This window comes from Sphaerodactylus townsendi, linkage group LG05 (genome assembly GCF_021028975.2).
Source record: "Sphaerodactylus townsendi isolate TG3544 linkage group LG05, MPM_Stown_v2.3, whole genome shotgun sequence".
NCBI classification, from domain to species: Eukaryota; Metazoa; Chordata; class Lepidosauria; order Squamata; family Sphaerodactylidae; genus Sphaerodactylus; species Sphaerodactylus townsendi.
The window spans coordinates 43,664,634-43,686,705 of record NC_059429.1 but is presented as its reverse complement, the minus strand read 5'-3'; the positions used below and the strand labels follow the sequence as shown (position 1 = coordinate 43,686,705).

General features: G+C 42.4%; 2 protein-coding genes across 3 annotated transcripts in view; both read left to right on the top strand.

Annotated features, from left to right (window-relative positions):
• BRDT (bromodomain testis associated) overlaps positions 1 to 2,283 on the top strand; it is a 38,183-nt gene extending 35,900 nt beyond the window's left edge. Inside the window, 1 exon segment of the mRNA XM_048497839.1 lies at positions 1,452 to 2,283. Coding sequence (XP_048353796.1) covers positions 1,452 to 1,520 — 69 coding nt within the window. The 3' untranslated portion in view covers positions 1,521 to 2,283.
• Positions 2,284 to 7,638: 5,355 nt separating this feature from the next.
• EPHX4 (epoxide hydrolase 4) overlaps positions 7,639 to 22,072 on the top strand; it is a 33,350-nt gene continuing 18,916 nt past the window's right edge. For both annotated transcript variants that reach the window (XM_048497367.1, XM_048497366.1), the window contains exons 1-2: positions 7,639 to 8,035; positions 18,293 to 18,378. In XM_048497367.1, the coding sequence (XP_048353324.1) occupies positions 7,790 to 8,035; positions 18,293 to 18,378 (332 nt within the window). In that variant the 5' untranslated portion in view covers positions 7,639 to 7,789. The remainder of the gene's footprint in view (positions 8,036 to 18,292; positions 18,379 to 22,072) is intronic.

The following is a 22,072-nucleotide window of genomic DNA, read 5'->3' as shown; positions in this document are numbered from 1 at the left end:
GCCCTTTTAAGAGGCTAGAGACACCCTGCCCAAGCAGCAGTTTCCCTGGAGCCAGCAGTGGAAAGGGAAGGGAAAAGATGGGTGAGTGAGGGGAATGACAGGTGGCGGAGGGCAGTGGCAGCGGCAGCGGGTGGCTAACGTATAAGCCAAGGAGGGCTTTTTCGGCATAAAAACTGTGCTGAAAAAGTCGGCTTATACACGAGTATATACAGTAATAAAGTTCCATTGACTGATCTCAATAAACCAACCAGTGAAATCACCCTAGAAATAAAGGCTGGATGATGCAATCACTCTTAACTCATTAGTGTGTTATGAAAATACCTGCTAGTAGCAAATAAATATATTGCATTGGTGTAATTCAGAGAAAGATTCCTACTGCATCAAGCAAATCTGCATATGTTTTTAAGTTGGCCACTGCAAATGTCACCCCATGTTGGACTCTGCCACTTCCCACTACATAGTGTCTAATTCAACTTACACTATGTCCTGACTTGGCCATCATAAATTATTTTTCAATACTTTGGTCCACATCATGAGCTACCGGTAGTAGTTGTGGGAAGGGCACATCATGATGATATCAGGACGTGGCACCTTGTGATATCAGGACAGGGTGCCAGTTGAACTATATGTTGCAAAGAGGGATCTCAGCGAGAATATCTGTGTGGCTTCACCAATAATCCTGGTTATTCTATCTGAAAAGGTAATAGGAAAGGTTATTGACCAGTTGTATGCATATTTACTGAAAAGCAGATTCCCACTGAATCAGTAACAGTAGGCAAAAGTGAAGTGGCTGGTGGGGAGGGAGGTTAGTATTTCCCTATGATCTATCAAAGAAGAAAAGGATGCCCTTCCCGTTTACCTGCATAGCAGTGGAATATTAATTTGACTTAGTGGTTACACATGTGGAACTGAAGTTAGAAAAACCCCTTTAATTAGATTTAGTTATACTTTAAACACTGTTCAGGCAGTGGGTCATGGCTGTTTTGGTGGGACATCTAATATTCATCTATAAATGCCACCTTGCTGCTGTAGACATTATGCTTCATATTATATGACAAATGACAGTCTTTTTAGAAAATATCAGCAAAATCAATCCCAGTACTTCTTATTCAGCACCATTACACAATAAAATCGGCCCTGCTTTTGTACTAGCTAAAGGTACAGTGAGTGGTAAACTTAACTAGATTTCTTACTGATTTACTTACTAAAGATTTATTGTATTATGACGTTTTTGTGAATTATATAGCCCATTTCATCAGATGTAAGAAACTTGTCCTATATTGGTACATATGAATGTATGTACAAATGCAAGCTTACAAAGTTAGGGAAACTGTTTGGGTCAAGGTCGTATGGAGGCCCAAGGTGGAGCCTGGCTGGGTCCATGGTGGCTCTCAGTAGCCCTGAAGAGGACAGCAGCTTAACAAGTGTCTCTTCAATTCCATTTTTTACAGATGGCAGGCATCATTGATATGAATCTGCAGAGTGATATTATGGCAACGTTTGAAGAAACTTTGCAGTGAGAAGAATGGAAGATGATAATAAATTGGCTGCTGTTCCTTAAAAGGGGACACTGGATTGCAAACATACTTTCAGCCCACTGACCTCAATGTTACAAATACTTTGTGGTAGTATTCCATCTGAACACTTGTTAACCTTTTTGAAGAGCCAGTGTATTACCGTTATAAGATTCTGTTTTATAAAATGTGTGATGTTAAAATCATAAAAGCATATGTTATGTAATGTTGGTTCATAACTGATCCATCAGTAATGCTTTATGGGCTATGTTTTTGAGCTCAGTTGGTTTTGTGCTGCTATTTTCACACATTTTTAACCTGATTCAGATTTTTTTGAGGAGGTTTTGTTTTTTAAATTCAGTGAGGGAAAACAAGCATAAGGTTTGCGTTGGAATATTTAGGTTGGTATTTAAATGCCTCTGGGATGTGAACAAAGACTCACATAGTTGGATTTTTGTATTTAAATAATTGCTAATAACCATTGACACACTGAAGTCTCCTTTGAACAATATTTCATTATGCCTTTCTATATGCTAATACTTTTAAGAAAAGTATTTTCTGTTTATTTTTCCTTTTGTTTTTGGCTAAAGCACTTAAGTTGAGGGTTTATTTGAAATGGGAGGCAAGCACATTTTTTTTCAAATTGTTTAGAACTAGAATTTGGGATTCCTACCTGCCTACCATTTGGAAAAAATCTGATAGCTGTGATTGTCGTTTTATAGTAAATATTGTAAATATGTAACTGCTTTCCTTTTCCAAGCATGTCGTTTAAACTATTTTCATTTCCTTTTGAAGATACCTGCAGTCCTTTGTATTCGATGGCAATGTTCATTTATATTCTACGGCACTCATACCATAATAAAATGTTATCATATTAGAATTTGTTTTCTAAAATGTTGTTCAAAAACACATGTTATTACTCGGTAGAAAGTTTCTGTCAAACTGAAATCCCATTCTTGGTGGCTCATTTATTACCTCTTCAGTCCCTCCTATGCAAGTTAGTTTGAATATATAGGATTGCATATAATCTACAATCTAAAGAGTAGCTTTATTACATCTCCTTTTGAGCGGGAGAGACACCATACCATCTCCACAAAAAACTGACCTAAAGGTTGGGAGGTCCTCCTATGAAGCACTGCTGTTGAAGCAAACATCAGAAAATTCATCAGTCTTCTTAACTAGGGAAGCTAGTAAACGTATCTCAGGCTTTCAGTACAATCTTATGGAGCGTTACTCCAGTCTGAGTCCATTGACTTCAATTGACTTAGACTGGAGTAATTAACTATAGTACTGCACTGTTAGCTTCCAGTGGCAGAAGTTTATTGTGACTGAAGTCAATGGCAAATTGGTGAGATAAATGACACATTAGCAATATTTTTCCTGTCACAGACCCTTAATTGGTCAAGTCTGTTTCTTCTAATGCCATCTTTTAAAACAGAGGGAAAAGAGGCAGGGGCCTTTCCCTTCACTGGATGTCAGTCTTGCATGGTAAATGGTAACACTTTAGATATTATCTTTCCCTTGCTTCTATGTTGCTGTTCTCATTTTAAATAGGTGGCCTTTTCTAAAAAAAAAAAAAAAGTGGAAGAGAATGTGTGTGGTGGTTTCTAGGCAACCACTGACTTTCATCTCCCACAAGTTGGGAAGCAACAGGGAAGTGCTGGTAACTTACTCCACCTACAAAATCAGGGAATACTTTCTTTCCTGGTTGCCCTCTTTCATGCATGTTCTTGGTGCCTATTTGCTTATCTTAAAAGTCTTGGAATGATGGAAACAGCCTTAGAAGTCTCTTTGTCGACCCTTCCTGTCCTAGGATTCAGCACAGATACAATTGTACATACCTGGGCTTCCACACCAGAAGATGGTTCTGTGCTGATCATGTTGCTGATTGAATTATGGGCGACAATCTGTTTCCCTCCTCTCACCTTTGAGGTGCACTGAAGCTCCCAACCTGATGTTTTATTGTCCTGCAATTATTATTCTCAATCCACCCCTTCAAAAAATTGTGCAGTTGCACAGTGTCAGGTAAGAATCGTACTAGGCTCTGCTATCTTTTCATTTTTCGGCTGTAGGGACCACACTCCCAACCAGACTTCTTTTTGCAGTTTTGCTGCTGGGCCTCTGTCCCTACTCTCCAATTTCCTGAACTGTTGTATGGGAGAAGGAAGGATTCCAACACCCAGCTACTACTTCTGGCAAAAGATGAAAAATTGCCAATTGCCCTGGACTAGTCCTGTTTTAAATGGTATGGAATTGATAGTAGTAAGCAAAGGCATCAGTCTCTCTTCACAGCATTTCTACATGGAATAATGTCTCCAGTTAGGGAAGAAATTCATAATGTGAAGTGATGCATAGCAGTATGTGTGGGAGCTTTCATATGCTTGAATCAAATCCAAAATTAGGAAGAAATGATCAACCAGGCATGGGGGGGGGGGGAGATCTTGTCAAAGCACAGAGCCCTAAAATGGAAAGTACTGAAGTTGAAACTGTGTTGTGAAGTTCTGCCTCTCCCCCATTTTTTTCTTTTTAGAAATAGTATCAGTGACAGGTGGCCTTTCCCCACTTTCGTCCTTCCCCTCTATGCCGTGTGCTGCTCTCAGTGCGCAGCATCCCAGGCGCGCGCCCGGCCGTCCCCACGACCCCGCGCTCTGCACGGGGCCATCAAAAGGCGCCGTTGAGAAGAGCGCCTGGGATGCTGCGCGCTGAGGGGCGCGACAGCAGCAGCTTCGGGGCGGCTGCACTGTCACCGCCCCTCTCAGTGGGGAGTGCAGAGGGACCCCGCGCTACTCTCCTCCAGTAGCGTGGGGCTTAAGGGAAGTGGGGAAAGGCCCAGGGACTGCAGGAAAGTTTGTGGACAAAATGCAGGAAGCATTTCCTTTCATTCAAGCACAGTAAACATCTTCTCTTTCAGACATAAGAAAAAGATTGCTCTAATAGTTTTCCACATAAGAGAATGCCTGTGTCTTAATGCGCCTATCACAAAAAGCAATAAGTTCCATCCCTGGTCTACAGGTGAGATGCCAATACGACAGGAATTCTATCATGAGCTAATCCTGGTTGGCATTTGATCTTAAAGCTTCCATAGGAATTTGAACCTGTTAACTTTTGTTATGAAGATAAATGACGAAGCCTGTCTCTCTCTCTCTCTCCCCTGCTATGCTATACATCTATTATTATTTTTTGCTTTGGGGATCCTGATTTGCATATAATAAGCCTACACTATTTTGAAGAAGAGGGGCAAGTCTGATTTTGGGGTGAGGCGGGAGAGGAAGAGAGGCAGACAAGTCACTTCCAACTTTTGGCAACCCTATGAATTAACGATCTCCAAAATGTCCTGCTGTTAACAGCCTACCTCAGGTCTTGCAAATGAAGGGCCATGGCTTCCTTGATAGAGTCACTCCATCTCATGTTAGGTCTTCCTTTTTGCTTGCTGCCTTCCATTCCTAGCATTTCTCATCTTCCAGCCTTCATATCTTTAGCAGATTGATAACATGGGCCTTTATTGACAACACATCTTGTCACCAAATGTTACAGGGTTTTTTTTCCTTTTACTTCTGCCCATTTTTTCTTCTATTTCATTCTGGAAATATTTTCCCTTCATTTTTCCTCTGTTGTTTTCCCAAGTTACATGGACTTTGGGATTGAAACAGCAATATAAAGGTGGACTTTGACAGGCTGAGCCCACAATTCAACACCAGGTCCAGCCAGTCAACATGCCTTAAGAAATAAGAATGCATGAAGAGCTCTGCTGGATCAGACCAGTGGTCCATCTAGTCTAGCATCCGGTCTCACATTTCCTCTGGAGGTCCAACAACAGAGCATACAGGCTGAGGCTTTCTCCTGTTGTTGCCTCCTGGCACTGGGATTAAGAGGTTGACTGCCTCCAGACATGGAGGGTTCACTTTAGTCACCACAGCTAGTAGCCACTGATAGACCTCAATGAATCCATCCAACCTCCTTTGAAAGTGGTCTGTGCCTGGAGCTATCACCACATCCTCTGGCTACAAATTCCACATTTTAGTCATTATAGTTCTGTTAGGTAGGCACTGGAACCCAAATGGAGCGTTCTAAAACAAAGACAGTCCAGCATGTGGTGAATGAAGTTACAATTTTGGTGGGTTTTTTTGATGAGACAGAGTTACAGCTGTGTAAAGAAGTATTTCCTTTTGTCCATCCTGAATTTCCTGCTCAGCAGCTGTATAAGTTAAAAGGCAACAGGGACACAAAGAGGGCGAGCAAAGAGTTCTCTATGAGCCACCAAAGGCCTGAGATGCAGAGCAAGGAGGGGGTTAACCACCCATGATAACTTCATGGTGCTTGCATTCCCAATTCAGTGCATATCCTTTTCTGATTAAAATTTTGTAAAAAAAATTCTCAGAAGTTCAAAAGGAGAGGACAAAAAAGAAAGGAAGAACATAAAGAAAAACAGCTAAGAAACCTTGCTTGCACAGAGATCTTAATATAAGTTTCTCTTCCTGGTAGCAGGATTTGGACTTTGGTAACACAACCTACAGGCATCAACCGCACTTTCTAAAATAAATACTGTGAACCTATTTTCTTTATTTGGGTAGTGGGCTAAATTTGTTGGAGTTTAAATTTCCCCTGTCATAGTGAATTCTCTACCACATTTCTGTCTTACTGAAATACTGATGGCTTGAGCTTGTTTTAGGAGAGCCCATCCTTCACTTCACCTTCTCTTCTCCAGCATTCTTGCCACAGAATGACTCTTATGCCTCTGAGTTCATTAAAGTCTTTGTAACATCTAAGCTAAATGTCTGGCTATGATCTCCTTTGGCTCCCGGCAACAAAAGGAACTCTAGGAGGAATCTGTAAATAGATGGATAAGATAATATAAAAGTGCAATTGTTCATCAAAAATTCATAGAGATCAGTACAATTTGTTCCATTAAAAAAAGAGTTGTTGAATACATGTGTAATGTTCTATACGTTATTATATATGTATAACAGGGGGCATCATTTTGTCTTCTTGTCCCCTTCCAAAAATGTAGATCCGGTCCTGATGGTAAAGACTCTTTATAGGACAATAATTAACTATATGTTGTTTTATAAGCACTGAGATCTGGTGGGCGGAACTTTAAAATGAGCTAAACATGGAAAATATAATGCATAACAAAACCATACCCTCTTTCAAAGGATTGTGAGCACACAGTGAAGTGCTCCATATAGCTACAGTACCTAGAGATAACTGGGCTTGATGACAGGGTCATCGATGCATTTATGAACACACACCTATTCCCTTTTTTTCATTTCTTCCTTTGAAAACCAGCTAGAAAAGAAGAGCTCACCTAACAGAGGAAGCCCTGCCCACGCTCTAGCTGACCTGGGAGTAGTGAATGTGGTGCTTTGTTGTGTAAAAGCTGTCTTGGACCATTTCACACATTTATAATATATACAGCTAAAAATGTGAAAGTGCACCAGCACCACACAAGGGTATCATAATGTGTACCAAGGATATGTGACTGGTTGCAGCTCTGGTATTTGCCTGTAGCCCTCCTGGGGTGACCTTGTGCCATGCATACTCTCTCTCATACTCTATCTCAGTGTGGTTGTGAGGATAAAATGGAGAACGGTGCAAACCTTTTGGGTCTCCACGAGGCACAAAGGCAGGGTACGAATGAAGCCAGTAAATACATAAAACTGTCTTGCAATACTTGATGCCATACTTGAAAGTATAAAGTGGCCTACCCAAGTGCCTCCTGATGATTTTAAATGCGGGATGGCCTCTTCATGCATGCAAATTGCCAGTCCTTCCCCCATGTTGCAGACAACTGGGCGGGCAATCACGGCTGTGTGAACCAGTGTCCCGCGGCGAACCCGGGCTTCTTCTGCCTATCGGGTCAATCAGCTTCAGTGTCATTTAAGAGCATGTTTTTATGATACGAAAGTGGAAGAAGGGATTGTTCTTACTACCACAATATGGGAGGTTGGCGGCAAAAGATTGCCCCAGTCTGTCTGCTCTGGATCACTAGTTGCCCAGCTGGTCCTTGCTCGATGCGATAGTGACTTGCAGGCCGGAGCCCGGCGCTCAGCTCCCCGCCGGTTTCTGGGCTGCCTCCGTGCCGCGGGGGCGCGTGCGGTGGCCGTGCTTGCCGCGCGCTCTCCTGCCTCCTCTCCCGCGCGCCTCCATTCACGCGGCTGCTGCGATGATGTTGTTGATTTCTGCCTCCGCGCTGCTCGCTCGCTGGCAGAGCCCATCTCGCCGCCACTGACGGGGGAAGCAGAGGCTGGGGGAGCCGCCGCTTCTTGTGTCGTTTGATGGCGAGACCCTTGGCTGCTTCTTCGCCGTGCATCTCAGACAGGCTCATGGTGGCAATCAAGGCGCTGTTGTTTTGGGCTCTGGTGTACAGTTACTGCGGTCTCTGCGCCTGCATTGAGCTGCTGAAACTTTTGTGGAGCCTCGGGACGAGGCCGGGCAAAACCTTCCAGCGGCTGATTCGGGAGAACCCGCCAGGCTGCCTGAATGACCCCTCCTTGGGGACTCACTGCTATGTCAGGATCAAGGTAAAGCGGGATGCATGTGGACGTCCCCCAAACGCGCTGGGAGGGTGTGTGTGGTGAAGTGGAGTGGAGAGCCCCTTCTTTTGCATAACAAGGATAGGCTTGAGGGGATCGGGGGTTGGCTGCTTGCTACCTCCTGGCCTCCCCCCCTCCCCCCGTATTGCTTCTGAAAAGAAAACAATCCAGAAGGAGTGCTGCGCACAGCTAATGGAAAGGGGGGGGGGGGTCACGGGTGACTCCACTTTGGAGTGGAGGGATGGATGTTTGCATCCCGGATACACTGGGCATTGGGGGTCTATGGAAGAGGCAAAGGGCGATCCAGTTTGACATTCATGATCCATGCACTTATCGGAGTCAATGGGATCTCTAGTCTGTGGTGGCTTTTTATTAATTGTATGGCATAAGCCCAATTGAATTATCATCAAGGGTGACCGCTGCAAGGGCTGGGAGAACTGGCACAGGGCAATGACACCAGCGGTCTGCATGCCCAGAGTTAAGTGGTTTTTGCCTGCAGAGAAAATACCACTTAAAACAACCAAATCCGCCTTGAAAGCAGACTGTAAATGAAGTATGTAAATAAGAAATATGCAGACCAAGGGGGTTGAAGAGAGATGGAAATGAACTTCCTCAGCCTTTAGTAGACACTTCATTGGGAAAGTCTTGGGGCTAACCTGGAAGACTGAAGCATTTTCCACTGTTGTTAGCTTGCAATTCAGTTCCATAGGTAATGAGTCAAAGTCAAATGGGAAATATCCATTCCTTGTATTCCTTGTATTCGACATGTAACCTTTTAGTGAGAAGTCTGCTGTAGTGCAGTTTCTTCTCTCCCAGGCCCTGTTTTGAAGCCTAGGTGTGGATAATATATGCTCCAATGCACAGAAGGTTCTGTGTGCCGATCACTTGGGTGCTGAAGTTGGGTAAGCTTGAGACAATAACTGGAGAGGCTTCTTATTAGGCCTGAGTCACATGTTACTTTGTACCCTTGTACATGATGGATTCGCAACTCGCAGTTTCACTTATTTCTGTTTGCAGCCTGATCATGTGAATGTGACATAATGCTTTCTCTGCCCCTTATGGTGCTAAAAAGACAAGTAAACAATGCAGAGCGTGGAAATGAGGGAGGAGCAAGAAAGGTGATAAGCAGGAGTAGCATTGACTGGTGTTGCCACAGTATCTCCAGCTCGTTTTTGCTCCCACCATGCCAACATCATACTCATTGCATCATTACATTTTATGGGGAAGGTTAATTAGTTAGCTACTGCGAGGCAGCAGACCCCCTGCTTTCCAGTATTTACAGATGTTATCTTTTCCAGTGATCTTGAGAGTGGATCACCTAAAAATGATGAGCATCTACTCATCAAGAGAATCAACTTGTTGCTTTGAGCTCCAAAACCTGTCTATTAGTGTCTGTATGTTTAAATCACACAAGGACACCTTATGTTAACCTTCACCAGTCAATATAAATGAGAGGTTGGTGAAACTAGCATTTGCCCACAAGATGACTAGAAGAAGCATTACAGGGTCTTATTTTCATATCTACAAATATGTATGGATATATCTAAGAAATGGCAAATGCAGTTCAATGTAGCAAAATGCAAAGTGATGCACATAGGGGCAAAAAATCCAAACTTCACATACAAGCTACAAGGGTCAGTGCTATCAGTCACAGACCAGGAAAGGGATTTGGACGTCTTAGTTGATAGTTCCATGGGAATGTCAACTCAATGCATGGCAGCTGTGAAAAAGGCAAACCTTGTATGCTGGGGATCATTAGGAAAGGAATTGAGTAATAAAACTGCAAAGATTGTCATGCCCTTATATAAAGCAGTGGTGGGACGACGCACTTGCAGGTACTGTGTCCAGTTCTGGTCGCCGCATCTCAAAAAGGATATTGAGGAGATAGAAAAAGTGCAGAGAAGGGCAACAAGGATGATTGGGGGACTGGAGCACCTTCCCTATGAGGAGAGGCTGTAGTGTTTGGGACTCTTTAGTTTGGAGAGGAGACGGCTGAGGGGGGATATGATTGAAGTCTAAAATTATGCTTGGGGTAGAAAATGTTGACAGAGAGAAATTTTTCTCTCTTTCTCACAATACTAGAACCAGGGGGCATTCATTGAAAATGCTGGGGGGAAGAATTAGGACTAATAAAAGGAAACACTTTTTTCATAGCGATGTGATTGGTGTTTGGAATATGCTGCCACAGGAGGTGGTGATGGCCACTAACCTGGATAGCTTTAAAAGGGGCTTGGACAGATTTACGGAGGAGAAGTCGATTTATGGCTACCAATCTTGATCCTCTTTGATTTGAGATTGCAAATGCCTTAACAGTCCAGGGGCTAGGGAGCAACAGCCGCAGAAAGCCATTGCTTTCACATTCTGCATGTGAGCTCCCAAAGGCACCTGGTGGGCCACTGCGAGTAGCAGAGAGCTGGACTAGATGGACTCTAGTCTGATCCAGCTGGCTTGTTCTTATGTTCTTATGTTTTTATGTATGGGTCTCTGTTAGTAATTTCTACTGCTTCTTATTTAGTTCCAACAGTTTATTCATTTATTTGCTTCATTTAAAATATTTATTTCCACCCAACTCAAAGTCCCCAAGGCGGCAAACATTAAAACATCAAACATTCCAGACGTTAGAAAGCATTTAAAATACAACAATATGAGATATTTAAAATAAATAAAACAAACACATAAAACACAGAAACAGGGAGGAGGGCTAATGAAAGGTAATGAGGGAACGCCAAACAAAAATTTTAAAAGTCTTAACCTTCTGGCAGAATACAACAGTAGGTGAAGACAGATGAAAAATATCTGTGCGTAAGGAGTTCCGTGGATCTGTGGGGGCTCCTGGAGCAGCACCTCCAAAAATCTGGAGAAATGGCTCCTCGCTCCTTTTTCTCCTCTCCTTCTCCAATGAGGTATCATAGATTTGGAGGACTTAGACATTCCAGAGGAACATCAGGAAGAACTACATGACTTAGGGGGGAAAGATATCTTGACCCAGCCTGATCAGGTCAAAAGAGGGTGGGGTTTGGAAACTGATAAAACTCTGGGAAGGTCTCTTCTCTTTATCTTTCTGCTCGGTCACTGAAGGGAGCAGACCTCTTGCCAGGGCTGTGAAGGGAGCAGCCATTTTTGAACAATGTGCTCATGCAGGTAGCTCACTCAGCCTGCCAGGTAATGATAACTCTTTGAGAATTGCAACCTTCTAAGCTTTAAGGGCCTACCCATTTTCCAACAACTGCTAGGGTATGTTTAGGGAGAGGGACAGACAATTTGCGTTTATATCTCCTTTGTTTTGGAAACCCTTGCTCAGTCTTGTGCAGTGCTAAAATATACTTGTGACCATTTTATTTTTAATAAATACTTTTAAACTTTAGATGTGGAGAACAGTTTTCTGTACCACAAATGCCCCACCATCTTGGATGCGCTATCTAAATAGAAGGGGGGAGGAAGGCTGGCAGCTGGCAAGCAGCTTTTCCTCCAGGACCTCCAATCTGCCCTGTGGAACTCAGGAGAGGGGAACCAAGGGAAACTGAGGCTAGGCCTCATGGTTGGAAAGGAAGTTGGGGAACCCTGACCTTCCCCAGCGGGCAGTTCCTCAAAAGGTCAGGTGGTGGCAGTGGCTTACCCAGACAGAAAGCTAGCCCTCCCCAGGAAAAGTTGGCAACCCCTGGGAGAGGCTTGGGAGCAGAATAGGACCTGCCAGGCAAAGCAAACCCGTTCCTCCACAAGTCTTAACTTACTGGCAGAAGACAACAGTAGGTGAAGACAGATGAAAAATAACTGCGTAAGGAGTTCCATGGATCTCCTGGAGCAGCACCTCCGAAAATGACTAGAGTAGTCAGGTAGGTTCATATGAGAGAGAGCAACCCTTCTTTTATGTGGACTTCAAGGCATAGAGAATTGTAAAGGCCAGCACTAGCACCTTGAATTGTGTCATTAAGCAAACTGGGAGCCAGTATAAACAGAACAAGTCTGATAAGGCCCCTACAACCCTGGCCCGTTATGCAGAGATGTGTCCCCTGCTTCAAGTGGGCCTTTGCTTTGGATCAGTTTTTTAATTACGCAACAGCTTCAGTATATAATTTGGGTTAGATTTTTCCTTACGCAACTGCTCCACGTTTTCCAGGTGCAGGGAAAAACCAACCTTTTTTTACTTCACAGGGAAGTCAACGTAAATGCATGCACAATGCCTCTTTCAGGTTTTGTCCTCCCTCCCCTATCCTTCTTTTCCCCACCCATAGCATTGTCCTCCTACAGTTTCGTCATCCTGCCCTCCTCCCACTTTTCTGGCTCTCTCCTCGCCCCCTCCAACCTCCATTTTTGCTCTGTTCTCTGGTCGAGGGGCTTCCAGTAGGTTTTATTTTATTTTTAAATTATTAGTTTTTGGTCTGGAAGTGTGCTATCTGGATTTTATATTTTGTATCTGGTATTTTCTGGTCTTTGACCGAAATAAAATATTGATTGATTGAATTATTAGTTTTCTTTTTTATTTATTTGACATATTAATGTTATGATCCTTTGAAATTTGTTTAATAAGCTTTGTTTTGCCAACTCCCATCAGACTTTGGGTAAAGCGTGCTAGAAGTCATATGAGGGGAAAGAAGAGGGGCATGTGCTGCAGGACACTGATCTTCGCAGGCGCAATACTACTTCCTCATGCTAGTTCCGCATGCAAATTCTGTAGATATTGAAACACCCACAGGCAACACGGCATGGTGACAACACAAACCTGGGTCAGGAGACGAGATTTGCAAGGAAATGCATTAGTGCTGCACCAAGCCAGAAAAAAGATGAAAAGGCGGGAACAGCATCAGTGCACAATACACGCTACTTCGCCTGCATGCAAAGGAAGCAAATTTATTGCTGACGAAGGGCGGAACAATTTACTGCTGACGAAGGATGTGTAATTGGGCCCAATTTGGCCAATATTCTGGCTGCAACATTCTGTACCAGCTTTTGGACAATCTTCAAGGGCAGACTCCCATGAGTGCAGTGCAGTAATCTAGATGTTACCAGGTTATATACCACAAAGGAAAAATCTTCCCTGCTGAGGAAGGGGCACAGCTAGCTCAACAGCTGAAGCTGGGGAAAGGCATCTCTGGCCAGTTCTACCATCAGTTTATCCAACAGGCCTAGGTCAAACCTGACCCCAAAGCTTCAAATCTGCCTCTTTAGGGAGAGCACAATCCTATCCAGAACTGAAGATATTCCTGTGCCTAAGTCAGACTGTTCCCTTACCCCAATGTTGGTGAAACTACTTCTGTTCTGACTGTTTCTAGAGCCATGCACTTCTATGTGTTTGGTTAACTGCTGAGTGAATAAACTACAGTGTTGAAAGGACAGGTCCAAATGTAGGCAAAAAAGATGGGTTTACTGGAATCCTGTAGTGACCAGCTGGTAAGCATCTCACACACTTAGTCCCCCTTAAACACTGGAAGGAAAATTGCAAACTGTGTGAAAACTCAGAATTAGCACTTCCAGATCTACTTAATCACGTTGTGCAATGTTGTCAATGAATTTCTCAGAGAGAAAATGAATTAGCATGATATAACAAAACAGAATAAAATGATTATATCTAACCCACAGCTAAAATGCTTAATTAAATTATACATCCAAAGTGAATTCAATATTAACTGTCTTTGAGTACAACAGAAATAAAACGATGTATACGATGAACTACTAAGGAGGCAATTCATTGGAAGCAAAGAATGGACATATTTAAATTTATGCTGAGTCTATGAAAACATAAAGATCTGATCTGCATTCTTCAGCTAGAAGTTATTTTCACATGCATCTACAATTTAGTCAGATAAAACCCAGTTGTTTATAGAGAGATTGTATTTCATACCATTGGACTGTGTGGCTTACTTCTCAAATCCAAATAATCTGTTCCAATCTAGAGTCCCACACAAAGGCAGCTGAATGTGATGTGTTTCCTCCACTGAAATGAATAAAGTACTCTTAGAATACTGTCAGATGTGGGAGAACAGCTGTCTGCAAGACCTACTGGATACTGAAGCCGGGGCACTCTTATCACCTAGGAGGCCAAAATGTTAGTGTTCATGCACACATATTTTAAACTAATATTTGCAGCCCCCATTTCCCACCCCCCTTATCCATAAGGTGCTGACAGATATACTTATCAGCTGTCTGGACTCTGATTTGGTCATTTGTCTTTTTTCTTCCCACCATGCTTCAGACAGGCAGCAGCCCACCTTTAAAAATATTTCTAAACCACCACTTGAATATGCATTCCTCTTAAATGTAGGTTTGTTTCTTCAGTTTTATATTTTAAAGGCACATAAAGGGTGCTGCAAAATTATTCTGAGAATGAGATGTGTTTGTCATTGTAGACATCAGATGTTCCAGCCAATCAGTACTGTGCATAACTAGCTTGAATAGAAGATTGGCAAAAGTGGTTTTCCTAAGCTCTCTCCAGAAGGGGAAATATATATATTTTATAAAAACTGAGCATCTTGAGTATTTTTCCACAAAACTGAACCACTCAGATCGCATAGGTTCATGTGTATTTTCTAGATCAGTTGGGATAAGATTTCAGAGGGTTACATACTCCAGGTTGGGAACTCACCAGTGATCCCTTGCTTACTCTACTCTTAGGGACCCATCCCTTATTTTACTCCTCTCCTGATCTCAAGATTCTGCGTTCTTCATGAAATCACTTACCTAACCCTGTTAAAAAGCCAAGTGCCACAAAACCAACAGGAAGTAGTCCGCAGATTTCCCCAGGTACAAAGGCTGATCACCTGTAGTTCAAGAGTGAGTACATACAGGATCAGGGGCTTCTTTCCTCTGCTGTACAGTTCTAATATTAAAAGATGCACCTATTTCACTGGCCTATGCCTGATGGTTTTCCTCTTCTGGAGATATGAATTTTTAAACAGATTTTATAAATTTTTAAATGGTTTTTAAATGAATGTTAATAGGTTTTATTAATTTTGATAGGTTTTAGTAGGTTTTATGGATTTTAAAGAAGTTTTATTGTTATATCCTCTGGGGATGTTATATCCTCCAGGGATGGGGCAGTATACTAAATTGAATTAATAATAATAATAATAATAATAATAATAATATAATATATTGTAATTGTTTTTGGATTTATTGATATTTTATGATGTAATCTGCTACTCAGGTATAAAGTGAGCTAAAAATATAAATACCTAAATAAAAATAAACATAAGCTATTGCCCCATAAACTAAGGCAGTGTTAGGAAAATCATTTTGTTAGATCAGTTCAGCCATTCTTGGTTTTCCGGCTCCTTTCTCCCTTTGTTGGCCAACTTGAGTAATTTTTTTCTTGCTGATGTCATGATTTGGTACAGTTTTGGGCTACCTGTATTCCTGGAATTCTGTTTAACCATTGTCCACTGGGTTCTCTCACCATTTTTTTCCATTACTTTTGTTTATCTATTCAAAATGCTACCGGTGAGCGCTTTAACTTTTATTATAGATTCAGTGAATGAAAGAATTCTGACCTGAACATGCCCTATCTGTTTACTTGAGCTTTCACACTGATAAGATATTGCTGGGCACAATCTTAATGGTCCCAGTTTATGTGGAAAGATGACATATTTTTAGTTAGCATAAATTAAGATTTATTGTAATATTTCAGGTTTCTTATGATCCTTTGTAGAATTGAAACTTGCTTAGGAAACTTTCAAGCAATTTCTGTCTTTATACATTTTCTCAATCATGCGTACTAAAGGAACTGAGTTATATACAAAGAGAAATTATCCCATTTATGATTATGCCCACACCCAAAATTTGAATTTATTTGACAATTGTGGGTTTCTTGGAAAGAATTCTAGAAATGGAAGAGCTGTTGCTCAGAAAAATGTTATTGCCCTCAGTAACCAGTAGTTCTTTGGAAGAAGCCATGAGATTTAAGTGAGCTTCAAACTCTACTTAAATTCTGAAACTGTGAAATAATAAATTAGCAGCCAAGTAAACTTTTCTCAATTCTCCAGAGCAGACTCCTGTGACATACTCTTGCAGGGCAGCAACGTGGTAGCTTTTCATAGGTGTCTGCTGTCAAGCATGAAATGAATGGAGGCTCTCAAAATAGCTACTAATAGACAAGGATCCACAGTGCCTGGCTGGTGTTCTTATTATCAGTCTCAGCAGAGAGCTTGTTTGTTGAACTGAAATAGTCCGAGACATAATTTGCCAGTTGAAGTAGCACTATGACTTGTTGTAGCTAAGGTAGCAAATGTAACCTGAGGTATATGCATACCAGCTTCATGCAATCTGCTGCTGTCAGCGGAGTGATGGAGGATAAGATTTGGTACCAAATCTCATTTGCAGCATGGTGAAGTGGTTAGAGTGTCAGAATAGGATCTGAGATAACCAGGTTCCCCATTGTGCCACTGAAATTTTTGCTGGGTGATCAAGCCAGCCGCTGTCTGTCAGCCTAATCCCGTGGTGGTGAACCTTTGGCACTCCAGATGTTATGGACTACAATTCCCACCAGCCCCTGTCAGCATGGCCAATTGTAGGGGCTGATGGGAATTGTAGTCCATAACATCTGGAGTGCCAAAGGTTCGCCACCACTGGCCTAATCCATCTGTATGAAGGAATTATCTTTACCCCTTGAAGGGATTCCAGCAAACCAAAGGGTTATAACTCAGTAACTTTCTTGTTTAATGATGACAGCTGAGAATGGTAATCAGCTGCTAACTTTGATTGACCTGGTGGTTGCTGAGCATTAGAAAAAATCATAAGAACAGCTGGGAAAGGGAGATAGGCACAAGGGAGGGTAAGTTTATCTGAGCCTGTGCTTTCCTCCCTTGGCTGGTGCCTTGTTTAAGACATGGTTTAATTTTGTTATAATTTTGTTATAATTTTCTTTTGGCATGTTCCTTTTAATTATTTTAATTGTTATCCTTTTGCTGGATGAGGAGATCTGATATATCTCCTTGAATAAATTTTGGACTACTTTAAGGATGTGGCATTTGGAGTCAGTGTATGTTTGTGTGGTAGTGTTCCAGGAATGGACCCAAGAGAGAAGCAGTGAGCCATTCCCTCTCAACAAAGTGAACTGCCCTCCTTCTGTCCAAGCCCCATGAAGGCAGAGTGTAAGTGAAGGCAGGGAGGATTATGGTTGGGAGCAGCCAGTTCATACACCATCTCATAGTGTGGTTGTCGTAGGGATAAAGTAGAGGAGGTGAGAACAATGTTGTAAGGGTCCCTGCTGGGGAGAGAAGCAGGATATAAACATCTAACAATTCCAGGTCTACTTAGTTTCCTTTTGCAGGAGTTCTTTTGCACTTGGCTACAACTCATTGAACTAGAAATGAGGGACCATAGTTAGGTCTACCCAGTGCTTCTTAATGAGTGGTAGATGGGTCTTCTGTGCGGCTAAGATTCTCAGATTCATGTCTGCATAGCTACAGAGATATCTCATCCAAAAAAAATTTAAATAGGAAAATTATATATTGCTGGAATCAGCAGGACCAGCTGAGTACAACTATGTACTTTTGGGGCTGAAAAAGCACCCAGGATCAGACTCCACAGAGCAAATGTCCTGCGGCAACCTTCAGCAAATGGCAGCAGGGAGAATCCCTTTAGCTGCACACAAAATGTTGGGTGCAAACTGAGGGTGAAACTGGCCAGAGGGCAAAATGGTTGGGCGGGGAAAATACTCTGTTTTCCTCTGACACCTTTGCTGTCCGGAAAACACACCAGATGCCGCCTCTCTTTGAGACATCCCCTGGATGTCTTATTTTGGGTGTACAGAGTAAAAAGAGGTAGTTGCCTCTTTTTGAGACATCCCATAAACGTCTTTTTTGTGCTATGTGGAACGGACTAGAGTTGCACCTTGCTAAAAGAGGCATTCCTCTTTGCACCTCAAACTGGAGAGAATGACTCATCCAACGACTCCTGCTGAGGCACATACATGCATTAACAAAAAGGGGAAATTTTTTTCCAAACAACTGGTGGATTGATACGCATATTAATGCAGACTATCTCCAATGCTCAGTAAATCAGAGGCATCTTTTAAATCTTCCCAACGATTTTAATTGATTTTGGCTGCAGTCTTAAAGATACTTTCCTGGGAGTAACCTCATTGAATAATATGGAACATACTTCCCAGTAGACCTTTTAGAATTGCTACCTGAACATTATGGGCTGACCAAATTCCCAAATCAAGATGCTGAGGAATAGTACTGAGTATTGTGGACAAAACCAACTTAAAAATTAGCAGAATATAGAAATACAATTTGTCTTCTCTTCTAGGATTCTGGATTAAGATTTCACTATGTGGCTGCTGGTGAGAGAGGGAAACCACTCATGCTGCTACTCCATGGCTTTCCAGAGTTCTGGTAAAACCCTGCTTTCCTTTCCTTTTATAAGCTAATATCCTCATTGGCACCTGACTGCCAATAAATCCACTGTGTTTTTGTTATTTATGTATTATTATTATGCCACTTTATATAATAGGTCTGTAATGAAAAAGAATGATCTATAATAAGGATCATCCCATGATAATTATTGCGGTAGGGCATACTGCACACACTGCTGGGAACATAAATTGTGGTACAATTACATGTAATCATAGTTTAAAGATTTCAGATCTCATCATAGTTTTGCTGCTAAGTGATATCAGTCCAGTTTGAGGTCTTCAGTGGATTTTTCCATGTTGGAAAAAAAGTAAAAGGTCAATAAACTAAAAAGCTGAAATTATAATGAAAAGGTGGTGGTTGGAAAGATAAATATTTATTGTCCAAATAACAAATAAATCCCAAAGTATTTTGAATTCATTCTTCATACTTAAGTTTTCAAAAATTGCAAAAGCATGTTTGGAAGTTGCCTATAATACAAAGACAATGAACTAGCTGTCATTCTGGCTATTTGTTTAAGCCCAACAAATCCCTGGTGCCAGGTCACCAAAGCGTTTAGAAATTCAATTGTGGTGCATTATATTTTCAGTAATGATTTTACTGTGGCCCTTTCCCCACTTACCGTTTGCTGCGTGCTACTCTCCCCAAATAGCGCGTGGTCCAGCGGCGCTCCCCACGAGTCCGGGCAGCGACAACACAGCTGCCCCGACTCTGCGCTCTCACGTCCCCTCAGCGTGCGTTATTTCCCTGGCAGCGTGACTGGAAAGCGAGCACCTTCCCAGTGAGAAACTACCCTTGAAGTGGCCGAGGAAATTGCTCTGGCCCGCTGCTGAGGAAGTGGCCAGCTGCAAACTTTGTAAGTGAGGAAAAGGCCCTGCTGCCAGTATCTCTCAGTGATTCTTAGTGGAAGAACAAAACCAGGTCTTCATCATTTTGTAACAGAATATGATCTATTGTATACCATTAAAAATGTGTATGAAGTTCTCGTCCTTACTAAACTGTAATTTATGCTATTCAGTAGTGGCAGATAGTTTTTTTTAAAGCAATCAGGAAATTATGAGAAGCTGGTGAGATGCTAGTTTACGTTTAGCAAGTAGTTTTTTGTCATAGTAGCCGGAACCCACATTATCTTCACATTTGTTTGTATCACTGGAGTAGATTGATGGGAAAAATTACCCTAGAACAGGGGTAGGGAACCTGCGGCTCTCCAGATGTTCAGGAACTACAATTCCCATCAGCCTCTGTCAGCATGGCCAATTGGCCATGCTGGTAGGGGCTGATGGGAATTGCTAATCCCTATCTGGAGAAACTCTGCTGGTTCCCTAAGGCCCTAATAGTGGCGAACCTTTGGCACTCCAGATGTTATGGACTACAATTCCCATCAGCCCCTTCCAGCATGGCCAATTGGCCATGCTGGAAGGGGCTGATGAGAATTGTAGTCCATAACATCTGGAGTGCCAAAGGTTCGCCACCACTGCCCTAGAAAAAGGCCCTGGTCCCAGAGTGCCCTGGCCATTCCCTGCCAGTGGTGCGAGGGCAGGTGTATCCTGCCAGTCCTGATCAAGAGGGGTGGGAGTGGACTGGGCCTTTCCCTTGCAGGGTAAGGGGAGACCAGGCCAAGTGTGTCCCTCATCATGGTGAATGAGTCGGGTGGGTGGGTGGGTCCCTTGCCATGGCTGGGCAGGCACATTCAAAGATGGGCTGATGGAGAATATGAGAAGAAACACAAATGGTGGCAAAAGAGAAGCAAGTTAGCTGTAAGGGAAGCAAAAAAGGATTATGAGGAACACATGGCTGCGAACATCAAGACCAGCAACAAACAGTTCTTCAAGTACATCAAAAGTAGGAAGCCAGCTAGGGAAACGGTAGGCCCGTTAGATGACGAAGGAGCAAAAGGTATGCTAAAGGATGACAGGTAGATTGCAGAGAAGCTGAATAAATTATTTGCATCTGTCTTTGCATCTCACCCAATTCTTTGCATCTTACCCAAGAGGAGGTGAGGAAAATCCCTGCACCTGAACCAAGTTTCTTAGGATGCGAATCCAACAAACTAGCAAAGATAGTGGTAGACAAGGAAGAAGTTCTGGCAGCCACTGACATCTGTTCCTGGTAAATTAGTAGAATCTATTATTAAAGATAAAATTATAAAACATGTAGAAAAGCAAGACCTGCTGAGGAACATGTAGAAAAGCAAGACCTGATGATCCCAAATTATGTAGGATGGTGAGAACCGCAAAGGACTGCGAAGAGCTCCAAGCAGACCTTTATAAATTAGGTGAGTGGGCTAAGAAATGGCAAATGCAGTTCAGTGTAGCAAAATGTAAAGTGATGCACATGGGGCAAAAAATCCAAACTTCACATACACGCTACAGGGGTCAGTGCTATCAGTCACAGACCAGGAAAGGGATTTGGGTGTCTTAGTTGATAGTTCCATGGAAATGTCAACTCAATGCATGGTGGCTGTGAAAAAGGCAAACTCTATGCTGAGGATAATTAGGAAAGGAATTGAGAATAAAACTGCAAAGATTGTCATGCCCTTTTATAAAGCTGTGGTGCAACCACACTTGGAGTACTGTGTTCAGTTCTGGTCGCCACATCCCAAAAAGGATATCGAAGAGATAGAAAAAATGCAGAGAAGGGCAACGAGGATGATTGACGGATTGGAGCACCTTCCTTATGAGGAGAGGCTGAAGCGTTTGGGACTCGTTAGTTTGGAGAGGAGACGTCTGAGGGGGGATATGATTGAAGTCTATAAAACCATGCATGGGGTAGAAAATGTTGACAGAGAGAATTTTTTTCTCTCTTTCTCACAATACTAAAACCAGGGGGCATTCATTGAAAATGCTGGGGGGAAGAATTAGGAGTAATAAAAGGAAACATTTCTTCACATGTGATTGGTGTTTGGAATATGCTGCCACAGGAGGTGGTGATGGCCATTAACCTGGATAGCTTTAAAAGGGGCTTGGACACATTTATGGAGAAGTCAGTCTCTGGCTACCAATCTTGATCCTCCTTGATCTGAGATAGCAAATGCCTTAGCAGACCAGGTGCTTGGGAGCCACAGCAGCAGAAGGCCATTGCTTTCACATCCTGTATGTGAGTTCCCAAAGGCATCTGGTGGGCCACTGAAAGTAGCAGAATGCTGGACTAGATGGACTCTGGTCTGATCCAGCAAGGCTCTTTCTTATGTTCTTATGAATAAGGGGAACTTGAGGTCATATTGAAGCAGCACAATGGACACAGTGTGTAACAGACTTCCCTCTGTGATACACCTCTAAAGATGCCAGCCACAGGTGCAGGCGAAACGTTAGGAACAAGATCTACCAGACCACGGCCACACAGCCCGGAAAACCCACAGCAACCAAAATTTGGTAAGGCTACCAAGGTCCAGATAAAATTTCCTCAGAAGCCCATTCTGGCCTACTGTCTGTCTGTTCCCTCCTTTATGTAATGACCTGCAGCTTGTTTAACTTAGATGGAACGCAGCACAAACTAGCTATTGTATAGGTCATCTTTACAATAAATAGCAATGTGTATAGGTTTTTTTAAAAAATAATACAATAGTTTTTGGTCAAATATATAATTTATTGTAAGAAAATCACAGCTACGTAGATTTTGTTTATCAGATAGTTATATAAATTGTAAGATCCGTAAAGATAAGAGCGTTTCAAAGTCC